The sequence below is a fragment of the Lipotes vexillifer genome, unplaced genomic scaffold (genome assembly GCF_000442215.2).
Source record: "Lipotes vexillifer unplaced genomic scaffold, Lipotes_vexillifer_v1.1 scaffold650, whole genome shotgun sequence".
In the NCBI taxonomy this organism is placed as follows: Eukaryota; Metazoa; Chordata; class Mammalia; order Artiodactyla; family Lipotidae; genus Lipotes; species Lipotes vexillifer.
Window position 1 is genome coordinate 104,492 of NW_006783775.1, and position 20,145 is coordinate 124,636.

At 45.2% G+C, this 20,145-nt stretch overlaps 2 gene segments (V, D, J or C); both read left to right on the top strand.

Moving 5' to 3' along the window:
• The first annotated feature begins 24 nt into the window (after positions 1-24).
• LOC103076184 (Ig heavy chain V-III region VH26-like) lies at positions 25-9,381 on the top strand. The segment is given in 6 exon segments: positions 25-70; positions 174-479; positions 2,567-2,651; positions 6,548-6,630; positions 6,715-6,870; positions 9,233-9,381. Coding segments are annotated over 6 exon segments (825 nt in total).
• Positions 9,382-14,503: 5,122 nt separating this feature from the next.
• LOC103073404 (Ig heavy chain V-III region VH26-like) overlaps positions 14,504-20,145 on the top strand; it is a 95,774-nt gene continuing 90,132 nt past the window's right edge. Inside the window, 2 exon segments of the V gene segment in view lie at positions 14,504-14,597; positions 14,702-15,014. Coding sequence covers positions 14,552-14,597; positions 14,702-15,014 — 359 coding nt within the window.

Genomic DNA, 20,145 nt, shown 5'->3' on the forward strand with positions numbered 1-20,145 from the left:
GGGGTTCAGGACAGAACACTCACCATGGACTTTGGGCTGAGCTGGCTTGTCCTTGTGGCTATTTTACAAGGTTATTTATGGAGAGCAAGAGACACTGATGATGTGAGTGGATATGAGTGAGGGAATCAGTGGATGTGTGACAGTCTCCTGACCAGGATGTCTCTTGTTTGCAGGTGTCCAGTGTGAGGTGTAGCTGGTGGAGTCTGGGGGAGGCTTGGTGAAGCCAGGGGGGTCTCTGCGACTCTCTTGTGCAGCGTCTGGATTCACCTTCAGTAGCTATGGCATGAGCTGGGTCCACCAGGCTCCAGGGAAGGGGCTGGAGTGGATCTCAGCTATTAGTGGTAATGGTGGTTACACATACTATGCAGACTCTGTGAAGGGCCGATTCACCATCTCCAGAGACAACTCCAAGAACACGCTGTATCTGCAAATGAACAGCCTGAGATCTGAGGACACGGCCGTGTATTACTGTGCGAAAGATACACAGTGAGGGGAAGTCAGTGTGAGCCCAGACACAAACCTCCTTGCAGGGAGACAGGAGGAGGGATGCAGGGGGCACTCAGGACATACAAGTGTGTGTTTCAGCCCCAGCAGCAGGTGCAGATGGTAGTTAAGGGCTGCTTTCCTCTAAGGGTCTGTGGTTTCCTCTCCATATAGCAGTTTTCCCTGGGGAACATCTCTGTACTCATCCATGGTTCTTTACTTACACATTCAGTCTCTCAATTACAAAGACTTTTTGAAATAGGGGAAAAAATGTCATATATGAAAGGCAGAGACTCAAAGTTAGATATTCAGGTTTTCCCTTGTGTAAATCTTGTCTAAACTGACCCGTTTCAAAACTCTCCCAGCAGATGTATAAACAGTTAAACATATACTTCCTTCCTCATTATGATATCTCAGCCCTGCCCTACTGTAGACCAGCTGTGCCTGCCAGGATGCTGGCTGTTCACTTGCATGCTAACCTCTTGCATGAGAAGCATAAATGCGCTGAGCAGCCCCGGATCCTCAGTGGGTCTCTGAGAAAGATGCCAGTGAGAGGGGACGTGGGTGGGGGTGTTTCTACATGTGCTCCTTGCTTCCAGGCCCAGTAGAATCCCTATACGCTTAGATAAGACCTGCATCCTTTTCTACTGTGCAGTTTATTTTATGTCAAATATTCATTGTCAAAGCTATTACCAATAGACAAATATGTAGTTGGCAGGGAAACTTTATAGTCCGGTGGATAATAACATGAATTTTCAGAAGCTGCTAAAAACAAATCTATTCTCCTTTCTTCACCACAGCATCTTAGGTGAGCACTAAAATGCAGGAAAATCACTCAGGTTCTCACTCCACGAAGAGTCCTGCAGACCTACAGGCAGGCCCATCTCTGTCCAGGAAGCCTTTGCAGGGGTGGCCAGGTCTAGGGTGGAGAAGCCGAGGCCTGGATACGAGCTCTCACTGTGTGCTGATGGGTGCTCTCCAGCGCATCACGTGCCAATTCCAGGCTGCACTTTAGCTTCACATCTGTAGGATTCAAGTAAACCGTTACCTACATCACATGCTTGGTGTGCATATGTAGAAAGAAAATAATAAAGGAGGCCCTGAGTGTTGGCGCCCAGGGTAGGCCACCCGAAAATATGCCTCAAAGTGATGGAAGACAGAGCCAGTGACCTTCCTCCCTGTCACCCTGAAGCAAGAAATAATCCTCCCATGTAAAAGGTGCTCTCCCTGTACCTGGAGGTGGAAGTGAAATGGTCCTTTACCCCATGCCCTATGCCTGCCTTTTCTCTGTGCCAAAATTTTACCCCAATAGTAAGTTTAATCAGAGAACTGAGAAAACCTAGAAAGGAACGACAAGTGTCCAACAAAACTAGACAATAATAGTTTAGTCACTAAGCAAGTCAAGGACCTTTAGTTCCTCCTCAAGGGCTATAGATAATATTCTTGTCCGTGGCCCGTGAGCCGTCTTATAGATACAGAAACTCCCACCAGGAGGAAGACGTTAACTGCATGATGACCAGACTGTAGCCATGACATAAGCTGCTGCAATTCCAAGAATTGGCCTCAAAGAAATGGGAACAAACCGACCCTGGAACTGAAGATTAACTCTACTTAAAACAATCAAGATGAGGCTGATCAGACCACCACATGGCCAATTGCAAGACGACTGTCACAGTTGACTCTGCCGTTTCTGCCTGTAGCCCCTCCTTCCGCCAGTAAAAGCGCTTTCCCACAGATTCTCAGTGCAGGGTGACCTTTGGGGAGAAGTCTGTCCCCCACCCACGGGTGCAGGCAGCCAAAATAAAGCAAACTTTCCTTTCTACCAACTTTGCCTCTTTATTGGCTTTTCAGCACCAATCAGCCGGACCCTGCTTTCCATTGCAGAGGGACACTCTTATCACCAGGGATGGGGAATTCAGGCCCGGAAGCTTCTATGAACAAACTTTGTTCCTTCTTTAATGACTATGCCAGCCCCAAACTCCGCTTAGGTTCTTCACTAATTGAGCACCAAGAGCACACATTTCCTCCTTCTACCAATTCCACACAAATATTCCATCTTTGTCTAAAAATATAAAAGCTGCCTGCTTTGGTCATTTCTGGGTCCATTTGTATGGCACATCCATGCCTATGGTTAAAATGGTTTCCCTTTCTCCTGTTAATCTGTCTTTGTTAGTTTTATTATCAGTCCAGCCTCAGGAACTCAAGAGGGGCAGAGGACGAGATTTCCCTCCTGACAAACCCAAGTAGTCTTCTGTTCAGCCTCACGTTGTACAACCTCTTAGGAACCTCAGTCCTCACGGCCACTGTCACTCTGCTGTCATCACCTTGCCAGGTGTGTTCTTCTGGAATCTCTTTTCTGCATTTGCATCTCACCATTCGATATTTCTTCCTAATCGGTGTGACATTTTAGTGTCCATTGTCTGGATGTACACAGTTTATTAGTCATTCCCGATAGAAGGACATCTTGGTTTTTTCCAAATTTTGGCAAATATGAATAAACTAAGTAAGTATCATGTGCAGGGTTTTCTCTGGACTAAAGTCTTCTTGTCTTTCAGATACATACAAAGGAGCACTACTGCTAAAACATAGATACGGGTATGCTTAGTTTTGCAGGAAGCCCCCAAAATGTGTCCCAAGGTGCATCCCGTTCTGCATCCCCACCACCTGTGAATGGACCTCCTGCTGCTGCACATCCTGCAGGTGTTTAAGGTTCTCAGAATCCTGATCTCAGCCACTCTTGTAAGTTTTCAGGGATATGTCCTTGTTCTGGTTGGCACTTCCCTGTGACATATGTTCTCCCACAGCCTTATTTGCAAACTCTTTGTCTATTTGGTCAGGTGTCTGTTAAGGATGTTAGCCCATTTTTTAATCCTTCTGTTTCTTTCTTATGGTTGAGTTTAAGGCTTCTTGGTACATATTAGATAACAATCAGATATAGTAGATATGTCTTCTGCAAATATTTTCTTCCAATCTCTAGCTTGCCTCTGGGTAAATTTCAAATGTATTTTTTATACTTCTCAATTATTTGTTTCTATTACAATGAAAAGTGAAGTTAAACTTTCACTTCCTAAGCCATGGGAACTTCATGTGGGAACATGACACGGTACACACAACGCCTCTTTCAGATACTACAAGGATGGAATGGGTAAACAGAGGGCGGACTTCGTCAGAGATGCTCCTCTGAAAAAGTAGAAATGTACCAACGTGCCCTCCTTCCTGTGTTGCTGGTGACAACGGTGCTGCGTGTCCACAGAGACACAGATCCTTGATGAGAGAGTGAGATTCCATCAGTTACAATGACCATTTCCTAACGATAAATTTTACCCGTGATGGATCTGAGTTTATGAATGATTGTAACTTGAATGATTCAATGGATTTAGCAATGGTTGAAAACAAAATCAATACCCTGAATTATTATTACTCATTTTAATTTATGTGGCCCCAGAGAAGTGTTTGACAATTACAATTTCAGTAACACATTTCCATTACTTTGACTTATACCTCTTAAATTTTAGAAAACTTGTTGTTTCATAACAAATGTCTCATTACATCCCTCACATTTGAAACTGGATTCCAAGTGGACCTAGAAGATGAAATGGGAGGACAGCGAATGTCTCTACAGTCAGTAACATCTAAGGCAACAAATCTAACATCACACGAGGACGCTGCTGATTTCCAAGAATAGCTCCTGCTCCTTCTTTGCTCAATGATTCCAATAAACAAACTAAATGAACTAAACCGTCTGGTCTCAATGTTCCTGAAGCTCACACCTCATTCTGAGCTTATACCCTCAAGATTTTATAAGGGAAAACACAGAGACCATAAGAAGGACCTGTCCACATGGCCCCCATGAACCCACCACCATCAGCCCTCCTCCCTCCCATCACGATGGTCAGGCCCTCTTGCTGTGACCATCACTGGTAACCTGCAGAGCGAGATGACTTAAGTCTCCCCACTTCATTTCCCATCACCCACTGGGCGTCTCTAATGCATATTCCCTCAAGCATTATCATATGAGCCAGTCTCCAGACATAATTCCCTCCAATTTTTCCACAAAGGAAAAATAACTTTTTTTAGTTCTGCTGACCGAACACATTTTTCCTAGGGTTAAATAGGCCCTAACAACACACCGCCACCCACTGAAACATAAAGACACCTGTTACATATCCTTCTATGTTAACACGAATTTGGCTGGATCTCCTCTAACCCACCAGCTCAGAAGGGCAGGTCACATGCTGGGGCATCTGCACAAATGCAGGCCCTTCTTCCACCTGGGGAATAAAGGGCCCACCTGGTTCCAGGTTTTAGATGCCATCCCTTCCGCTCCCCTATCCCACAGCGCATCAGCTCCATTTTCAGGTCGTGACGACAGGGTCCAGACTTGTCCTGTGATTCTTGCCCATATCACTGTGGTTGGCTCTCCTATTATCGACATTCAAGCAGGCAGATGCTTTAGTATTTAATTTCCTCTGCAAATATTATTGGAAAAGCTAGAAGTATAGTACTCTGTTCATGAAAGAGTATGGAGTAAATATCTTCTCACAGACAGCGGGCTCGACATCAGTCAGTGTACAGGTGAAATCACTGGGCTGAGGGAGAGCTGACCTGCCCCAGACACACAGGTGTGACCTCTCAGGGCAGGAGTGGAGCCAGCGCTACATGACAGGGTGTCAGTCAGACATGGGGCCTCACATTGGTCTTTCTGGTTCCCAGGAAAAGTAACATCACTGATGACACTCAAGTCAGCATTCAACAACCTTGGCCAACCCACTATAAATTTCACACATACCATTACCATCGTGATCCCCAATTTACACCTTGCAGACTGAAATGCAGATGGTGAAGGCACATCCTCACTTCCCACAGCAAGAGGCGATGGAGCTGTGTTCTGCTCTCCAGCACCATTTACTTAAATGACCTCAGGCACAGTCCCAGGACTCACTGACCCAGGGACTCAGGAGAGCATCTCTCCGGTGGTCTTTTCTATGGAAATTGCTTCCTGAGGTGAGGACTTTCCTCTGACCATGACACCCTCATACTCTGCAAGCCATTCACTGTGAAGGTTTACTTCCAAGAATCATGCATGTTCTCTCACCCAGTGCAGTGGGAACTGTGTTCCCTGAGCTCCAATTTCACTGGCTGTGACAGAATTAGAAATGAACACTTCTAGAGGGAGTGAGTCTGTGCACTGTGACCAGGTCACCTGCCCAGCATGTTGGAGTCCTGAGGAACTTCTAGGAGATGTCTGTTCTTAGACCATGATAGCCCTGGGGATTCCTCAACGTCCACCCGCAAGAAAGGAGCCCTGAAACTCGCGATGTTCCTGCAGACACTCAGTTGTGCACAGGACACAGGCAGGTCAGGCTACTGGCCATGTCAGCAGGGCTGGGATCCATGACCATCTCAGCAAGAATGACTACCTTGTCCACAAAATACATGGTGTGTTTAGTTGTTAAGAATAAATCCACCTCCAGAGCCACTCTTGATAAAATTTAAACTGTTTCACGTGAAGAAATATTCACCCAAGTTAAGGGAAACATGAAGTCTGTTGTGTATTATGATAAACATTAAATTTTACCTAACTTTGTCTGAATTCAATGTGATTATTACATGTATGGTTTCTCTCAAATACTTGCTCATCCAGCTAATAAACAGGAGGTAATGCAGAAAAGAAAGAAAAGGAGTCTATGTCTGACATCCTGGAGGACCCTGAATGTGTGATGGGTATTTATATGAAATATATACATCCATGGGATTAAAGTCTATTCCCCAAATCTGTCATTAATCCTTGAGCACAGCTGATTTCCTTACTAGCCCTTCAGCATCATTTCATTCCTGAACACAGAGTCCCCCAGGCAAAGGGAGGGGACCCCTGGTGGGGGCTGAGTTCTCTGAGGGCACAGTCAGCACACTCCTCAGGGGGAGCCCCAGAGACTGGGACCTCCCTTCACTACTTTCTGCTTTTTATAAAAAAGTCCCTCCCTTATGCAAATATCCCCTTAGACCACAAGGTGAAAGCAAAGTACCTGTTCACTTAAATTCGGGTTTCTCCTCAGGCTTGAAGAGAACTTCTGGGCTTCCTGAATCGCATCTGCAGGAAGATGAATCCACTGTGGTTCTTCGTCTTCCTGGTGTCAGCTCCCAGAGGTGAGTGTCTCAGGGATTCAGACGTGAGCACATGGGGAAGCTGCATCTGAGCCCATGAGTCACCGTGGTTCTCTCTGTCCACAGGTGTCCTGTCCCAGGTGCAGCTGCAGGAGTCGGGACCCAGCCTGGTGAAGCCCTCCCAGACCCTCTCCCTCACCTGCACTGTCTCTGGATTCTCATTAAGCAGCTATGCTGTAGGCTGGGTCCGCCAGGCTCCAGGAAAGGGGCTGGAGTCGGTTGGTGAGATGGGTTATAGTGGAAGCACATATTATAACCCAACTCTTAAGTCCCGGCTCAGCATCACCAGGGACACCTCCAAGAGCCAAGTCTACTTATCGCTGAGCAGCCTGACAACTGAGGACACAGCCGTGTATTACTGTGCCAGAGACACAGTGAGGGGAAGTCAGTGTGAGCCCAGGCACAAACCTCCCTGAGCGGAGGTCCGTAACCACCAGGGGGCGCTCAGGACCCAACAAGTACAGGGCTAAGGCCTGCAGCAGGTGCATATAGGTGCTTGGAGGGAATTCTTGTTAGAACTTGTGCTTTCCTCTTCCTGCCCTGGATCTCCACCAGAGACCCTGCTATGTATTCTAATGTTTCATTGTTGCGGATTATGAAGTGTCTAGAAAATTTTGTGTGCATGTACATATTTGCTTAATTTTCATTTTTATTATGGTTGTGTATATATATATTCATATGCACAGACACATATAATACTCAAGAATTAAGGTTGTTTTCCATTTCTTTATTTACCTTTTTCTCAAAGGAGCTCAGAACAACCCTGCGGCTCACCATAATGTTCAATTTGAGCCTGAAGTCCGTGAAACTGGAAAATATCCTGAGAGTGCACATGGTATTTTTTAAACAGTATTAATTGTTGTTTTGCTTTTGTAGATGTGGAAGGAAGAGACACACCGTCCTGCTTTCAGGCAACCTGCACAAGCATTCTGAATTCTGCAGCAGGCATTGTTATAGACTCTAAGGCCGAGCGCTCCAATACTGCACATGCAATTAACCTCGTTATTCACAGATTCTATATCTGCAAATTCACCTACTTCTAGCTTTTATGAGCACCCAAAAATAAATACTGTCATTTTCTGGTCATTCACGGACATTTACAAGGCAGCTGCTTGTTTGAATCATGCAACACACATGCGCGCGCACACACACACACACACACACACACACACACACACACACACACTCCCAGCTGAGGTCAGTCAAGGTGATGCTCTCTTTTCTTGTTTCAATTTCCGTCCTGTAATTGAGCACTTTCCAGGGTCAGATTAGTGCCATGCTTTTCACATCTCTTTGAATCTTGGAAATTGTTTAAAGTAGTGACAGACATAGGGCTGAGAAACATTCTAGTGTCCCTACGCACAAATGGCTGTGAGTGGGCTTAGGGAAAATGTACATGAGAGATCAGCTTCATTCAGGCATGAGTTTTATGGCCGTGGGTGGTGAAATGATACTCATGTTTTCAATATAAAGTTCATCCAAAGCACGAAGACAAAACTCGCTGCTGCATATGGGATGCAGCCTTGGAACCTTGGCTTAATTCCAAATACAGCCTGGCAAGATGGGGCTTATGGCCAAGAATAGGGTGGGGTGGAGTGGACTGGAAATTGTTAAGAGAAGAAATACAAGCTAAGGGGATTCTGGTTACATAGACTCAAAAGGACTCTTGCTAAAGGGAGACCAGGGTGATCAGAAACTGTGTGGGTGATAGGAGGTTTGATGGATTTGATCAAATACTGTGGGTGATCAGAGTTCAAGGGTAGGGGATTCTCATTATTCTCACTTAGCAGGGCTCTTGACAAAACCTGGCCATGCAAATATAAACACAGAAGCCCACAGGTCAAGACGAGTTGAGAAGAGAATTACAAGGAGCCTGTTGGCTAAGGGTTGGTCAGAGGACTTTGTCACACTTCAGAGGAGGAATAATGAACAGACAAGTAAACCAGGGATGCACACACACACACAGAGAAAAGACCACCTGAGGACTCAGTGAGAAGAGGTCCACCTGCAAGCAAAGGAGAAAGGCCTGAGAAGGACCCAAACCTGCTGACACCGTGACCTTAGACTTCTTGCCTCCAGGCCTCAGAGGAAACCATTGCTGTTCTTTAATCCAGCCTGTCTGTTATTCTGTAATGGCCACACTAGCCAACTAGTACACCTATAACATAGACGCAGGTAGACATATATGGAAATGTAAGTATCGTACTGGAAAAGAAACATCACCCATTCTTCAGAGGTGACATGAAGCTGTGTCCACCCTGCATCTCAGCCAGCACCCTCCTCCACAGCCCTAGAGAAGGACCAGCCGTGACCATCTTGATATGGAAACATGCTTCCCACCTGCACATCACACCCAGGCTCAAGGGGAAAACACAGCACCTGTGCTACTCAGAGTCAGGGTTCTCATCATCACTGACATAACTCTCTGAAAGTCAAAGCATTAATCAAAATGAATATGACAATCTTCTGGTCATCCGTCCTCTTGCTGCCATCCCTCAGCTGTGAGCATCTCCGGGGTCTGAGGAAGGTGGAGTTATGGGGTGACGTCTGTGAAGTGGGTGTCTCCTTATTTCTCCTTCCCCAGGTGTCCTGTCCCAGGTATTGCTGCAGGAATCGGACCCAGGACTATTGAAGGCTGTCTCCTTAACCCGCTCACTCTCTGGATTCCCCATTACAAACAGTGCTGACTGCTGGGACTGGATCCCGCAGCCCCCAGGGAAAGGGCTGGGGTGACTGGGGTGCTTTGGTTCTGGAAATAGCAAAGCACACAAGCTGTCTCTCCCGAAATGACTCTCCACCTCCAGAGACAGCTCACAAATTCAGTTTTTCCTGCAGCTCAGCTCCGTGATGACCTAGGACACAGCCCTGTGTTACTGTCCGAGGAGGTTCAGTTAAAAGTCCCGGTGAGTCCAGACACGACCCTCCCTGCAGGGGCTGCTCCAACCACCAGAGGGCGCTCAGGAAACAAGAGGACCCATTTCAGGGCAGGTGCAGAGGATGTCATGGAGGGATTTTCTCTTTAAGCTGTGGTTTCCCCACTGGATCATTGCCTCCCCTGGAAGCCTCATCCACAATGATTCCAGGGAAATTTCTTGTCTCTAAACTTGAGACATTTTCATGGAGTCAGGCTTGTCTGTCTTTCCCCATCTATCTTTGGAAGAGCCGCACAGAAATATTTCCCCATGAGACCTTTATTTGAAGATTAGGTCACTACTTTCTGTTAATAGTTGTCAACTTTTTAATCGTTTAATGACATAAATAATTTTTACTGTTGAACTTTAAATCTGCTTTCCACCATCAGATGGATTTCCTATTCCTCTCGTCCTGACAATCTCTCCAGTCCTGTCTCATGCAATGCCTTTCACTTGAAAAGTATGAGAACTTTTGATATTCAGAAATTGATGTCCATATAGCACTGCAGTCATTCTCTCCTCAGAGGACATTTTGAAATGTCGGGACACAGGTTGGGCTGTAACATGTGGGCTTTGTTGCCTGCACCTTGTTATCTAGTGTGGAGATTGATAATAGATATTTAGATAAAATAGAGAGATAAATAAAAGAGAACAGAAACAGGTATATCATCATCGTATGGAAAATAACCATAAAAACTGACTACATAACCCATTTTTAGGAAATAGTAAAGGCTCGAAGGAGTAAAGATGATACAAGCACCCATATGAAGTTATTTGAATAAACATAAATACTCAAACAAAGTTTGTAAATACTTTTCTAGCTCACTCCTCAATCCCATGGTGAGTGTCTGGTTTTCTCTCTAAGAAATCGACAAATATCTTCCAATTGGCGGCCATTGGCTTTCCTTCCAGCAAGCGGATGAGGGGCCTTTTGCTCTACACGATCCCCTATATTTGAATTTCTTAGTATTTTCTGCTTTAACTTTTGTAATAAGTGAGTAGCAATATCTCATCATCGTGTTCTTTTATGTTTGCTTAATGAAGAATCTTGTGAAAACCTTTTATCTCTTCTTTGTGGAAGCATCTTCAGATCACGGGCAAAGTTTCATTATTTTCATTTTTTGTTGCTGTTGTTGAGCTGTGAATGTGCTGTATATTCATGATACAAATCCTTTATAAATATGACACTAGAAAGCACATTCTCCAAGTCTGTGCCTAATTCCCTTATCAGTGAAGTTATTGTTACTGTTGCTGTTGCTGTTTTCAGGACAGAATTTTTAATGGATACAGAAAAATTACAAATTTATTTTATGAATGATGTTTGGGATATTATACCTAAAGATTCATCATGAAACTCAAGGACACCCATAATTCCTGCGACGTCCCTACGCCAGGCCACTTTCAGGGATGGAGGGTTAAGTCCACCTTCTTGAAGGGAGGATGACCATGATGAGGTTCCTGAAGTGATTCCTTAAGGGAGATTTCTCCTACCTTGCCCATTAGATATATTTATTCAATCTCTTTATATAAGTATGAATCAAGGTATTTGTTTCATACTTTCTGTGAAGGTTATATTCTAAGGCATTTTCTTTGCTTCTGTAATTGTTACCACTTGTCAGCCATGGGGAGCTCTTTCAGATTGTCTCCTGTATCCTCTTTACGGGCCCCCATCCATTTGTGTGAACACTTCCTTACTTTCTGGTGCTACAAGAATCTTCAGAATAATCATGTGTATGCTTTCTCTGGCCCTACAATTATCCAAGCCTCAGTTGAGTTGTGGATCCTTTTCTGGAGAATAGTAATAGGAATCAGAAGATTGGGTATTAGGATACTAATGCTGGTGTCCTGTCTACTGGGAGCATTAGCTCTAGACCCTATGCGCTAAAAAACCTTGGAAATATATCTGTGTACACTACCCCATGAATACACACACACGTCTGCAACTATCTCTGTATCTCACCTTCTGACCTGTGTTAAGGTAAAAGTGAGATCCTTCTTACATCTCCGATCCTAGTGCAACATCACATGGTTAAATCCAGACTTTCCACCTTGCTTGTCTGTTACGTTCCATCCAACAGTGAGAAGCCTGGCTCCACCGATGCCATACAGCTACTAATTGTTCAATTCCACATTCACAGTAGTAACTGAATGCTTAGCCTGGTTCCTGATGGAAATACCATTATCCACCAGGCTCTAGTGCTTACGTGCAGTGGCTTAGAACTTACCCTTCAGACTCCACTCATTTCCAAAGTCACTTAGGTCAAAACCTACTTTCCCACCGTCTTCAGACATGTTAATTCATAGGTTCACTATGATATTAGGTATCATCTATATAGTGAGCATCGTTCCATCTTTGAGTCTCTGACTTATAAATGAAATTTACATTTATATTCAATAAGGTTCACTCCTTCTGCTATTACTGTATATATTTTGGCAAGTCCATAGTGCAATGTTTCCACCACTGCAATTTCATAGACAAGAATTTCACTGTCCTTAAATATTGCCCATGTTTCACATATCAAACTTCTCCCCAATTCCTGCTAAATGCTCATCCGCTTGCATTATATATAGACTGAAGTTTTCCCAAATGTGAAATGGTGAAATTGAACGTTTTCAGACCGAATTTTTAAATAGCAATATGCATTTAGGATTCTCTCAGGTCCTTTCATGGTATAATAGTTAATTATTTAAATTGCTGAATACAATTCCACAGCATGAATACATCGTGAATACACGCATTGTTTATCTGCTAATTTATGGAAGAACATATTTGTGGCTTCCATTTTTTCTCAGTTGTAAATGAAGAGACCACAATAATTCACGGGCAGTTGATGATGGAGATATAAGTTTCAAGCCAGTTATGTTAATATTACGAGCATGACATCTGGGGTCTTACATTAAGCTCTGTCTAGGTGTGTCAGTGACTGCGCAGAGGAAGGACTCTGATGCAGAGACCACTCAGCTGTCCCAGGCATCGTGCTGAAAGGAAGTCAGAGCCCAAGCAATGTCCACACAAGGTGGACCCAAGGCCCAGTCCTCAGACCCGGCTCAGGCCCCAGCCTACAATCAGGGTCACCCTCCCTCACACATGAGTGTGCATCACAGGAGCAGGTCCTGCAGCTGAACTTGAGCCTCTCACAGCGACCCTGCATGGGGCAGGGTGGGCTTCCCTTCCAGGCCCTCCCTAAGCAGAGACGGTGAACAAAGTAAAGAGCTGCTGTCAGTGGAAACTGTCAAGGGTTGTGGCAGGGTTTTGTGCGTCAGTCAGCACCTGGAACGTGATTATTCATTTCCGCGTGCGATCCTATTTCATATGTGGTAAGTATATAGCACAGTGGGAATGGATGAGGGGACAAAGGTCACACTGTGAACGGAGATGCTATGAAACAGTGCAGATCCAAGTCCAGGGCCAAGGTCCTCCTCCCCAGGACGCAGGAGGACCTAAGAGCTCAGGCAGGAATCCTGCGCTGTCCCAGGTAGGAAGACACACCTGTGTGGATAGAGAGGTAACACCACCTGACTCACACTTTAGCAGGACCACGCTGACCCTGGCGACATAGTTAGACGTTGGGACACTATTACACCCTAACAACGCTCGACCTCAAGGCATCCATTTCTAGTTTAAGCTTGTAGTAGATTTTATTCCATTCAGCAGCCTATGTCAGGATTAACATTCTTATTCTTTGTTATTCTGTGAGGACTTGTCTCTCTCCAAGATTTAAATTTGTTGCTGTCTTCGTTCTATAATTATCTGACATATTGGTGAGATTTTGATAATGTGCAACTTGCCGCATTTTGAGACTGTTTTAAGAACAGTAAATAAGAAGCATTTTCTCAGCTTCTCATCTCTCTGCATCTCCAAGACGAGTATCAGCTTTATTGTAACACCCAGAAACTGGAGACAGTTCCAATATCACACATCAGCTAATAAATAAGCCAATCATGCTATGATCATTCTTTAAATGCAACCTGTTATTAAAACCAAGGATTCCTGATACACACAATAACATGATAGTATTCACAACTATTTGTGCTGAGTAAAATAAGCCATAACAATAAAAATACATATAATATGATCCCACTTTTATAAATTCTAGATAATGGGAAGTAACCTGCAGTAACACGGAAGATGAACGGTGTTGTGGGGACAGGACGGAAGATAAGAAGGGACAGGAAGGAGGAAACCCAGAAACTACTGAAAATGATGAGAGGAAGTGATTTGTTCTCTCCTGATAATGCTGATGCCTCCGTCAGCACTTATCAGAGTGTTCATTCTGAGTGTGTGCGCTTTATTATATGTCAAGAACCTCCTTAAAGTAATTACAAATAAAGAAATGCATGACTTGGGAGGGAAGGAGTGAAGGGAAGATACTGAAACATAAGAGACTCCTGAAAATACTTGTCATCAACCCTGACCCCCTCCATACATGTTAGGTAAACACGAGAAGAGAGCAAAGTCATCATGACCTCATTACAGGAGGGGGATCTGCAAACCTCACCCGGCAGCTCCAACTCTGTCCTCTAGTAGGTTCCAGGGAGCAGCCTGGCGCAGAGCTCAGGTGCAGATGCTGGGTCTCACGGTCACCCCATGTTTCTCCTTGGACACTACAGACACCCTGCATCCCTCTGGGTGCAGTTTACACCTCTAATATGAGGGTAACAATGACAGCTACATCACGGGATGTGTGTGCATATGTAAAATGACATATGGGTCCTAAGTGTTTACTCTGGAAAACTCACACAAAGAAAGTTATATTTCGCAAATGTTATCAACACCACAAAATCCAAGAATCTCACACCTGCTCTGAGACCCTGCCCTTCCTGAGGACATTCAATGACATAGCCTCTTATATACTAGAAGGTCATGCAAATAGGGTCCTTCCTCTGCTGATATAAAGCAGCCCCAGCCCTGACCCAGCAGCTCTGGGAGACGAGCTCCAGCCCGGGATTCCCACGTGTTCCCATTCGGGGTTCAGGACAGATCACTCACCATGGACTTTGGGCTGAGCTGGGTTGTCCTTGTGGCTATTTTACAAGGTAATGTATGGAGAGCAAGAGACACTGATGATGTGAGTGGATCTGAGTGAGGGAATCAGTGGATGTGTGACAGTCTCCTGACCAGGATGTCTCTGTGTTTGCAGGTGTCCAGTGTGAGGTGCAGCTGGTGGAGTCTGGGGGAGGCTTGGTGAAGCCAGGGGGGTCTCTGCGACTCTCTTGTGCAGCGTCTGGATTCACCTTCAGTAGCTATGCCATGAGCTGGGTCCGCCAGGCTCCAGGGAAGGGGCTGGAGTGGATCTCAGCTATTAGTAGCAGTGGTGGTAGCACATACTATGCAGACTCTGTGAAGGGCCGATTCACCATCTCCAGAGACAACTCCAAGAACACGCTGTACCTGCAAATGAACAGCCTGAGATCTGAGGACACGGCCGTGTATTACTGTGCGAAAGATACACAGTGAGGGGAAGTCAGTGTGAGCCCAGACACAAACCTCCTTGCAGGGAGACAGGAGGAGGGATGCAGGGGGCACTCAGGACATACAAGTGTGTGTTTCAGCCCCAGCAGCAGGTGCAGATGGTAGTTAAGGGCTGCTTTCCTCTAAGGGTCTGTGGTTTCCTCTCCATATAGCAGTTTTCCCTGGGGAACCTCTCTGTACTCATCCATGGTTCTTTACTTACACATTCAGTCTCTCAAATACAAAGACTTTTTGAAATAGGGGAAAAAATGTCATATATGAAAGGCAGAGACTCAAAGTTAAATATTCAGGTTTTCCCTTGTCTAAATCTTGTCTAAACTGACCCGTTTCAAAACTCTCCCAGCGGATGTATAAACAGTTAAACATATACTTCCTTCCTCATTATGATATCTCAGCCCTGCCCTACTGTAGACCAGCTGTGCCTGCCAGGATGCTGGCTGTTCACTTGCCTGCTAACCTCTTGCATGAGAAGCATAAATGCGCTGAGCAGCCCCGGATCCTCCGTGGGTCTCTGGGAAAGATGCCAGTGAGAGGGGACGTGGGTGGGGGTGTTTCTACATGTGCTCCTTGCTTCCAGGCCCAATAGAATCCCTATACGCTTAGATAAGACCTGCATCCTGTTCTACTGTGCAGTTTACTTTATGTCAAATATTCATCATCAAAGCTGTTACCAATAGACACATATGTAGTTGGCAGGGAAACATTATAGTCAGGTGGATAATAACATGAATTTTCAGAAGCTGCTGAAAACAAATCTATTCTCCTTTCTTCACCACAGCATTTTAGGTGAGCACTAAAATGCAGGAAAATCACTCAGGTTCTCACTCCACGAAGAGTCCTGCAGACCTACAGGCAGGCCCATCTCTGTCCAGGAAGCTTTGCAGGGGAGGCCAGGTCCAGGGTGGAGAAGCCGAGGCCTGGATACGAGCTCTCACTGTGTGCTGATGGGTGCTCTTCAGCGCATCACATGCCAATTCCAGGCTGCACTTTAGCTTCACATCTGTAGGATTCAAGTAAACCGTTACCTACATCACATGCTTGGTGTGCATATGTAGAAAGAAAATAATAAAGGAGGCCCTGAGTGTTGGCGCCCAGGGTAGGCCACCCGAAAATATGCCTCAAAGTGACTTAAGACAGAGCCAGTGACCTTCCTCCCTGTCACCCTGAAGCAAGAAATAATCCTCCCATGTGAAAGGTGCTCTCCCTGTACCTGGAGGTGGAAGTGAAATGGTCCTTTACCCCAGACCTCCTGCCTGCGTTTTTTCTGTGCAAAAAATTTAGGCTAAGTGGAAGTTAATCAGAGAAGCGAGCAAATCTAGAAAGAAACGAAAAGTGTCCAACAAAACAAAATAATAATAGTTTAGTCATTAAGCAAATCAAGGACCTTTAGTTCCTCCTCACGGGCTATAGATAATATTCTTGTCCGTGGCCCGTGAGCCGTCTTATAGACACAGAAACTCCCACCAGGAGGAAGACGTTAACTGCATGATGACCAGACTGTAGCCGTGACATAAGCGGCCGCAATTCCAAGAACTGGCCTCAAAGAAATGGGAACAAACCGACCCTGGAACTGAAGATTAACTCTACTTAAAACAATCAAGATGAGGCTGATCAGACCACCACATGGCCAATTGCAAGACGACTGTCACAGTTGACTCTGCCGTTTCTGCCCGTAGCCCCTCCTTCCACCAGTAAAAGCGCTTTCCCACAGATTCTCAGTGCGGGGTGTCCTTTGGAGAGAGGTCTGTCCCCCACCCCCGGGTGCAGGCAGCGAAAATAAAGCAAACTTTCCTTTCTACCAACTTTGCCTCTTTATTGGCTTTCCAGCACCGAGCAGCCGGACCCTGCTTTCCATTGCAGAGGGGCACTCTTATCACCAGGGATGGGGAATTCAGGCCCGGAAGCTTCTAAGAACAAACCTTGCTCTTTCTTTAATGCACTAGCCACCCCCAAACCCTGCTTAGGTCCTTCACTAATTGAGCACCAAGAGCGCACATTTCCTCCTCCTACCAATTCCTCACAAATATTGCATCTTTGTCTAAAAATATAAAAGCTGCCTGCTTTGGTCACTTCTGGGTCGATTTCTATGGCACGTCCATGCCTATGGTTAAAATGGTTTCCTTTTCTCCTGTTAATCTGTCTTTGTTAGTTTTATTATCAGTCCAGCCTCAGGAACTCAAGAGGGGCAGAGGACGAGATTTCCCTCCTGACAAACCCAAGTTGTCTTGTCTTCAGCCTCACGCTGTACAACCTCTTAGGAATCTCAGTCCTCTCGGCCACTGTCATTCTGCTGACATCACCTTGCCAGGTGTGTTCTTCTGGAATCTCTTTTCTGCATTTGCATCTCACCATTCGATATTTCTTCCTAATCGGTGTGGCATTTCAGTGTCCATTGTCTGGATGTACACAGTTTATTAGTCATTCCTGATGAAAGGACATCTTGGTTTTTCCCAAATTTTGGCAAATATGAATAAACTAAGTAAGCATCGTGTGCAGGGTTTTCTCTGGACTAAAGTCTTCTTGTCTTTCAGATACATACAAAGGAGCACTACTGCTGAAACATAGATACGGGTATGTTTAGTTTTGCAGGAAGCCCCCAAAATGTGTCCCAAGGTGCATCCCGTTCTGCATCCCACCACCTGTGAATGGACCTCCTGCTGCTGCACATCCTGCAGGTGTTTAAGGTTCTCAGAGTCCTGATCTGATCCACTCTTGTAAGTTTTCAGGGATATGTCCTTGTTCTGGTTGGCACTTCCCTGTGACATATGTTCTCCCACAGCCTTATTTGCAAACTCTTTGTCTATTTGGTCAGGTGTCTGTTAAGGATGTTAGCCCATTTTTTAATCCTTCTGTTTCTTTCTTATGGTTGAGTTTAAGGCTTCTTGGTACATATTAGATAACAATCAGATATAGTAGATATGTCTTCTGCAAATATTTTCTTCCAATCTCTAGCTTGCCTCTGGGTAAATTTCAAATGTATTTTTTATACTTCTCAATTATTAGTTGTTGTGTTTCTATTACAATGAAAAGTGAAGTTAAACTTTCACTTCCTAAGCCATGGGAACTTTATGTGGGAGCATGTCATAGTACACTCAAAGGCCTCTTTCAGATACTAGAAGGATGGAATCGGTAAACAGAGGGGGGACTTCGTCAGAGATGCTCTTCTGGAAAAGTAGAAATGTACCGATGTACCCTCCTTCCTGTGTTGCTGGTGACAACTGTGCTGTGTGTCCACAGAGATATAGATCCTTGATGAGAGAGTGAGATTCCATCAGTTACGGTGACCATTTCCTAACGATAAATTTTACCCGTGATGGATCTGAGTTTATGAATGATGGTAACTTGAAACATTCAAAGGATTTAGCAATGGTTGAAAACAAAATCAATTCCTTGAAATATTATTATTCATTTTATTTTATGTTGCTCCAGAGAAGAGTTTGACAATTACAATTTCAGTAACACATTTCCATTACTTTGACTTATACCTCTTAAATTTTAGAAAACTTGTTGTTTCATAACAAATGTCTCATTACATCCCTCACATTTGAAACTGGATTCCAAGTGGACCTAGAAGATGAAATGGGAGGACAGCGAATGTCTCTACAGTCAGTAACATCTAAGGCAACAAATCTAACATCACACGAGGACGCTGCTGATTTCCAAGAATAGCTCCTGCTCCTTCTTTGCTCAGTGATTCCAACAAACAAACTAAATGACCTAAACCATGTGGCCTCAATGTCCCTGAAACCCACACCTCATTCTGAGCTTATACCCTCAAGATTTTATAAGGGAAAACACAGAGACCGTCAGAAGGACCTGTCCACGTGGCCCCCATGAACCCACCACCATCAGCCCTTCTCCCTCCCATCACGATGGTCAGGCCCTCTTGCTGTGACCATCACTGGTAACCTGCAGAGCGAGATGACTTAAGTCTCCCCACTTCATTTCCCATCACCCACTGGGCGTCTCTAATGCATATTCCCTCAAGCATTATCATATGAGCCAGTCTCCAGACATAATTCCCTCCAATTTTTCCACAAAGGAAAAATAACTTTTTTTAGTTCTGCTGACCGAACACATTTTTCCTAGGGTTAAATAGGCCCTAACAACACACCGCCACCCACTGAAACATAAAGACACCTGTTACATATCCTTCTATGTTAACACGAATTTGGCTGGATCTCCTCTAACCCACCAGCTCAGAAGGGCAGGTCACATGCTGGGGCATCTGCACAAATGCAGGCCCTTCTTCCACCTGGGGAATAAAGGGCCCACCTGGTTCCAGGTTTTAGATGCCATCCCTTCCGCTCCCCTATCCCACAGCGCATCAGCTCCATTTTCAGGTCGTGACGACAGGGTCCAGACTTGTCCTGTGATTCTTGCCCATATCACTGTGGTTGGCTCTCCTATTATCGACATTCAAGCAGGCAGGTGCTTTAGTATTTAATTTCCTCTGCAAATATTATTGGAAAAGCTAGAAGTATAGTACTCTGTTCATGAAAGAGTATGGAGTAAGTATCTTCTCACAGACAGCGGGCTCGACATCAGTCAGTGTACAGGTGAAATCACTGGGCTGAGGGAGAGCTGACCTGCCCCAGACACACAGGTGTGACCTCTCAGGGCAGGAGTGGAGCCAGCGCTACATGACAGGGTGTCAGTCAGACATGGGGACTCACATTGGTCTTTCTGGTTCCCAGGAAAAGTAACATCACTGATGACACTCATGTCAGCATCCAACACCCCTGGCAACCCCACGATAAATTTCACACATACCATTACCATCGTGATCCCAAATTTACACCCTTGCAGACTGAAATGCAGATGGTGAGGCCACATCCTCAGTGCCTACAGCGAGATGGGATGGAGCTGTGTTCAGTGCTCCAGCACCATTTACTTATATGACCTCAGGCACAGTCCCAGGACTCACTGACCCAGGGACTCGGGAAAGCTCTCAGGTGGACTTTTCAAGGGAACCTGCTTCCTGAGGTGGGGCTTTCCTCTGACCGTGACACCCTCATACTCTACAAGCCATTCACTGTGAAGGTTTACTTCCAAGAATCATGCATGATCTCTCACCCAGTGCAGTGGGAACTGTGTTCCCTGAGCTCCTGT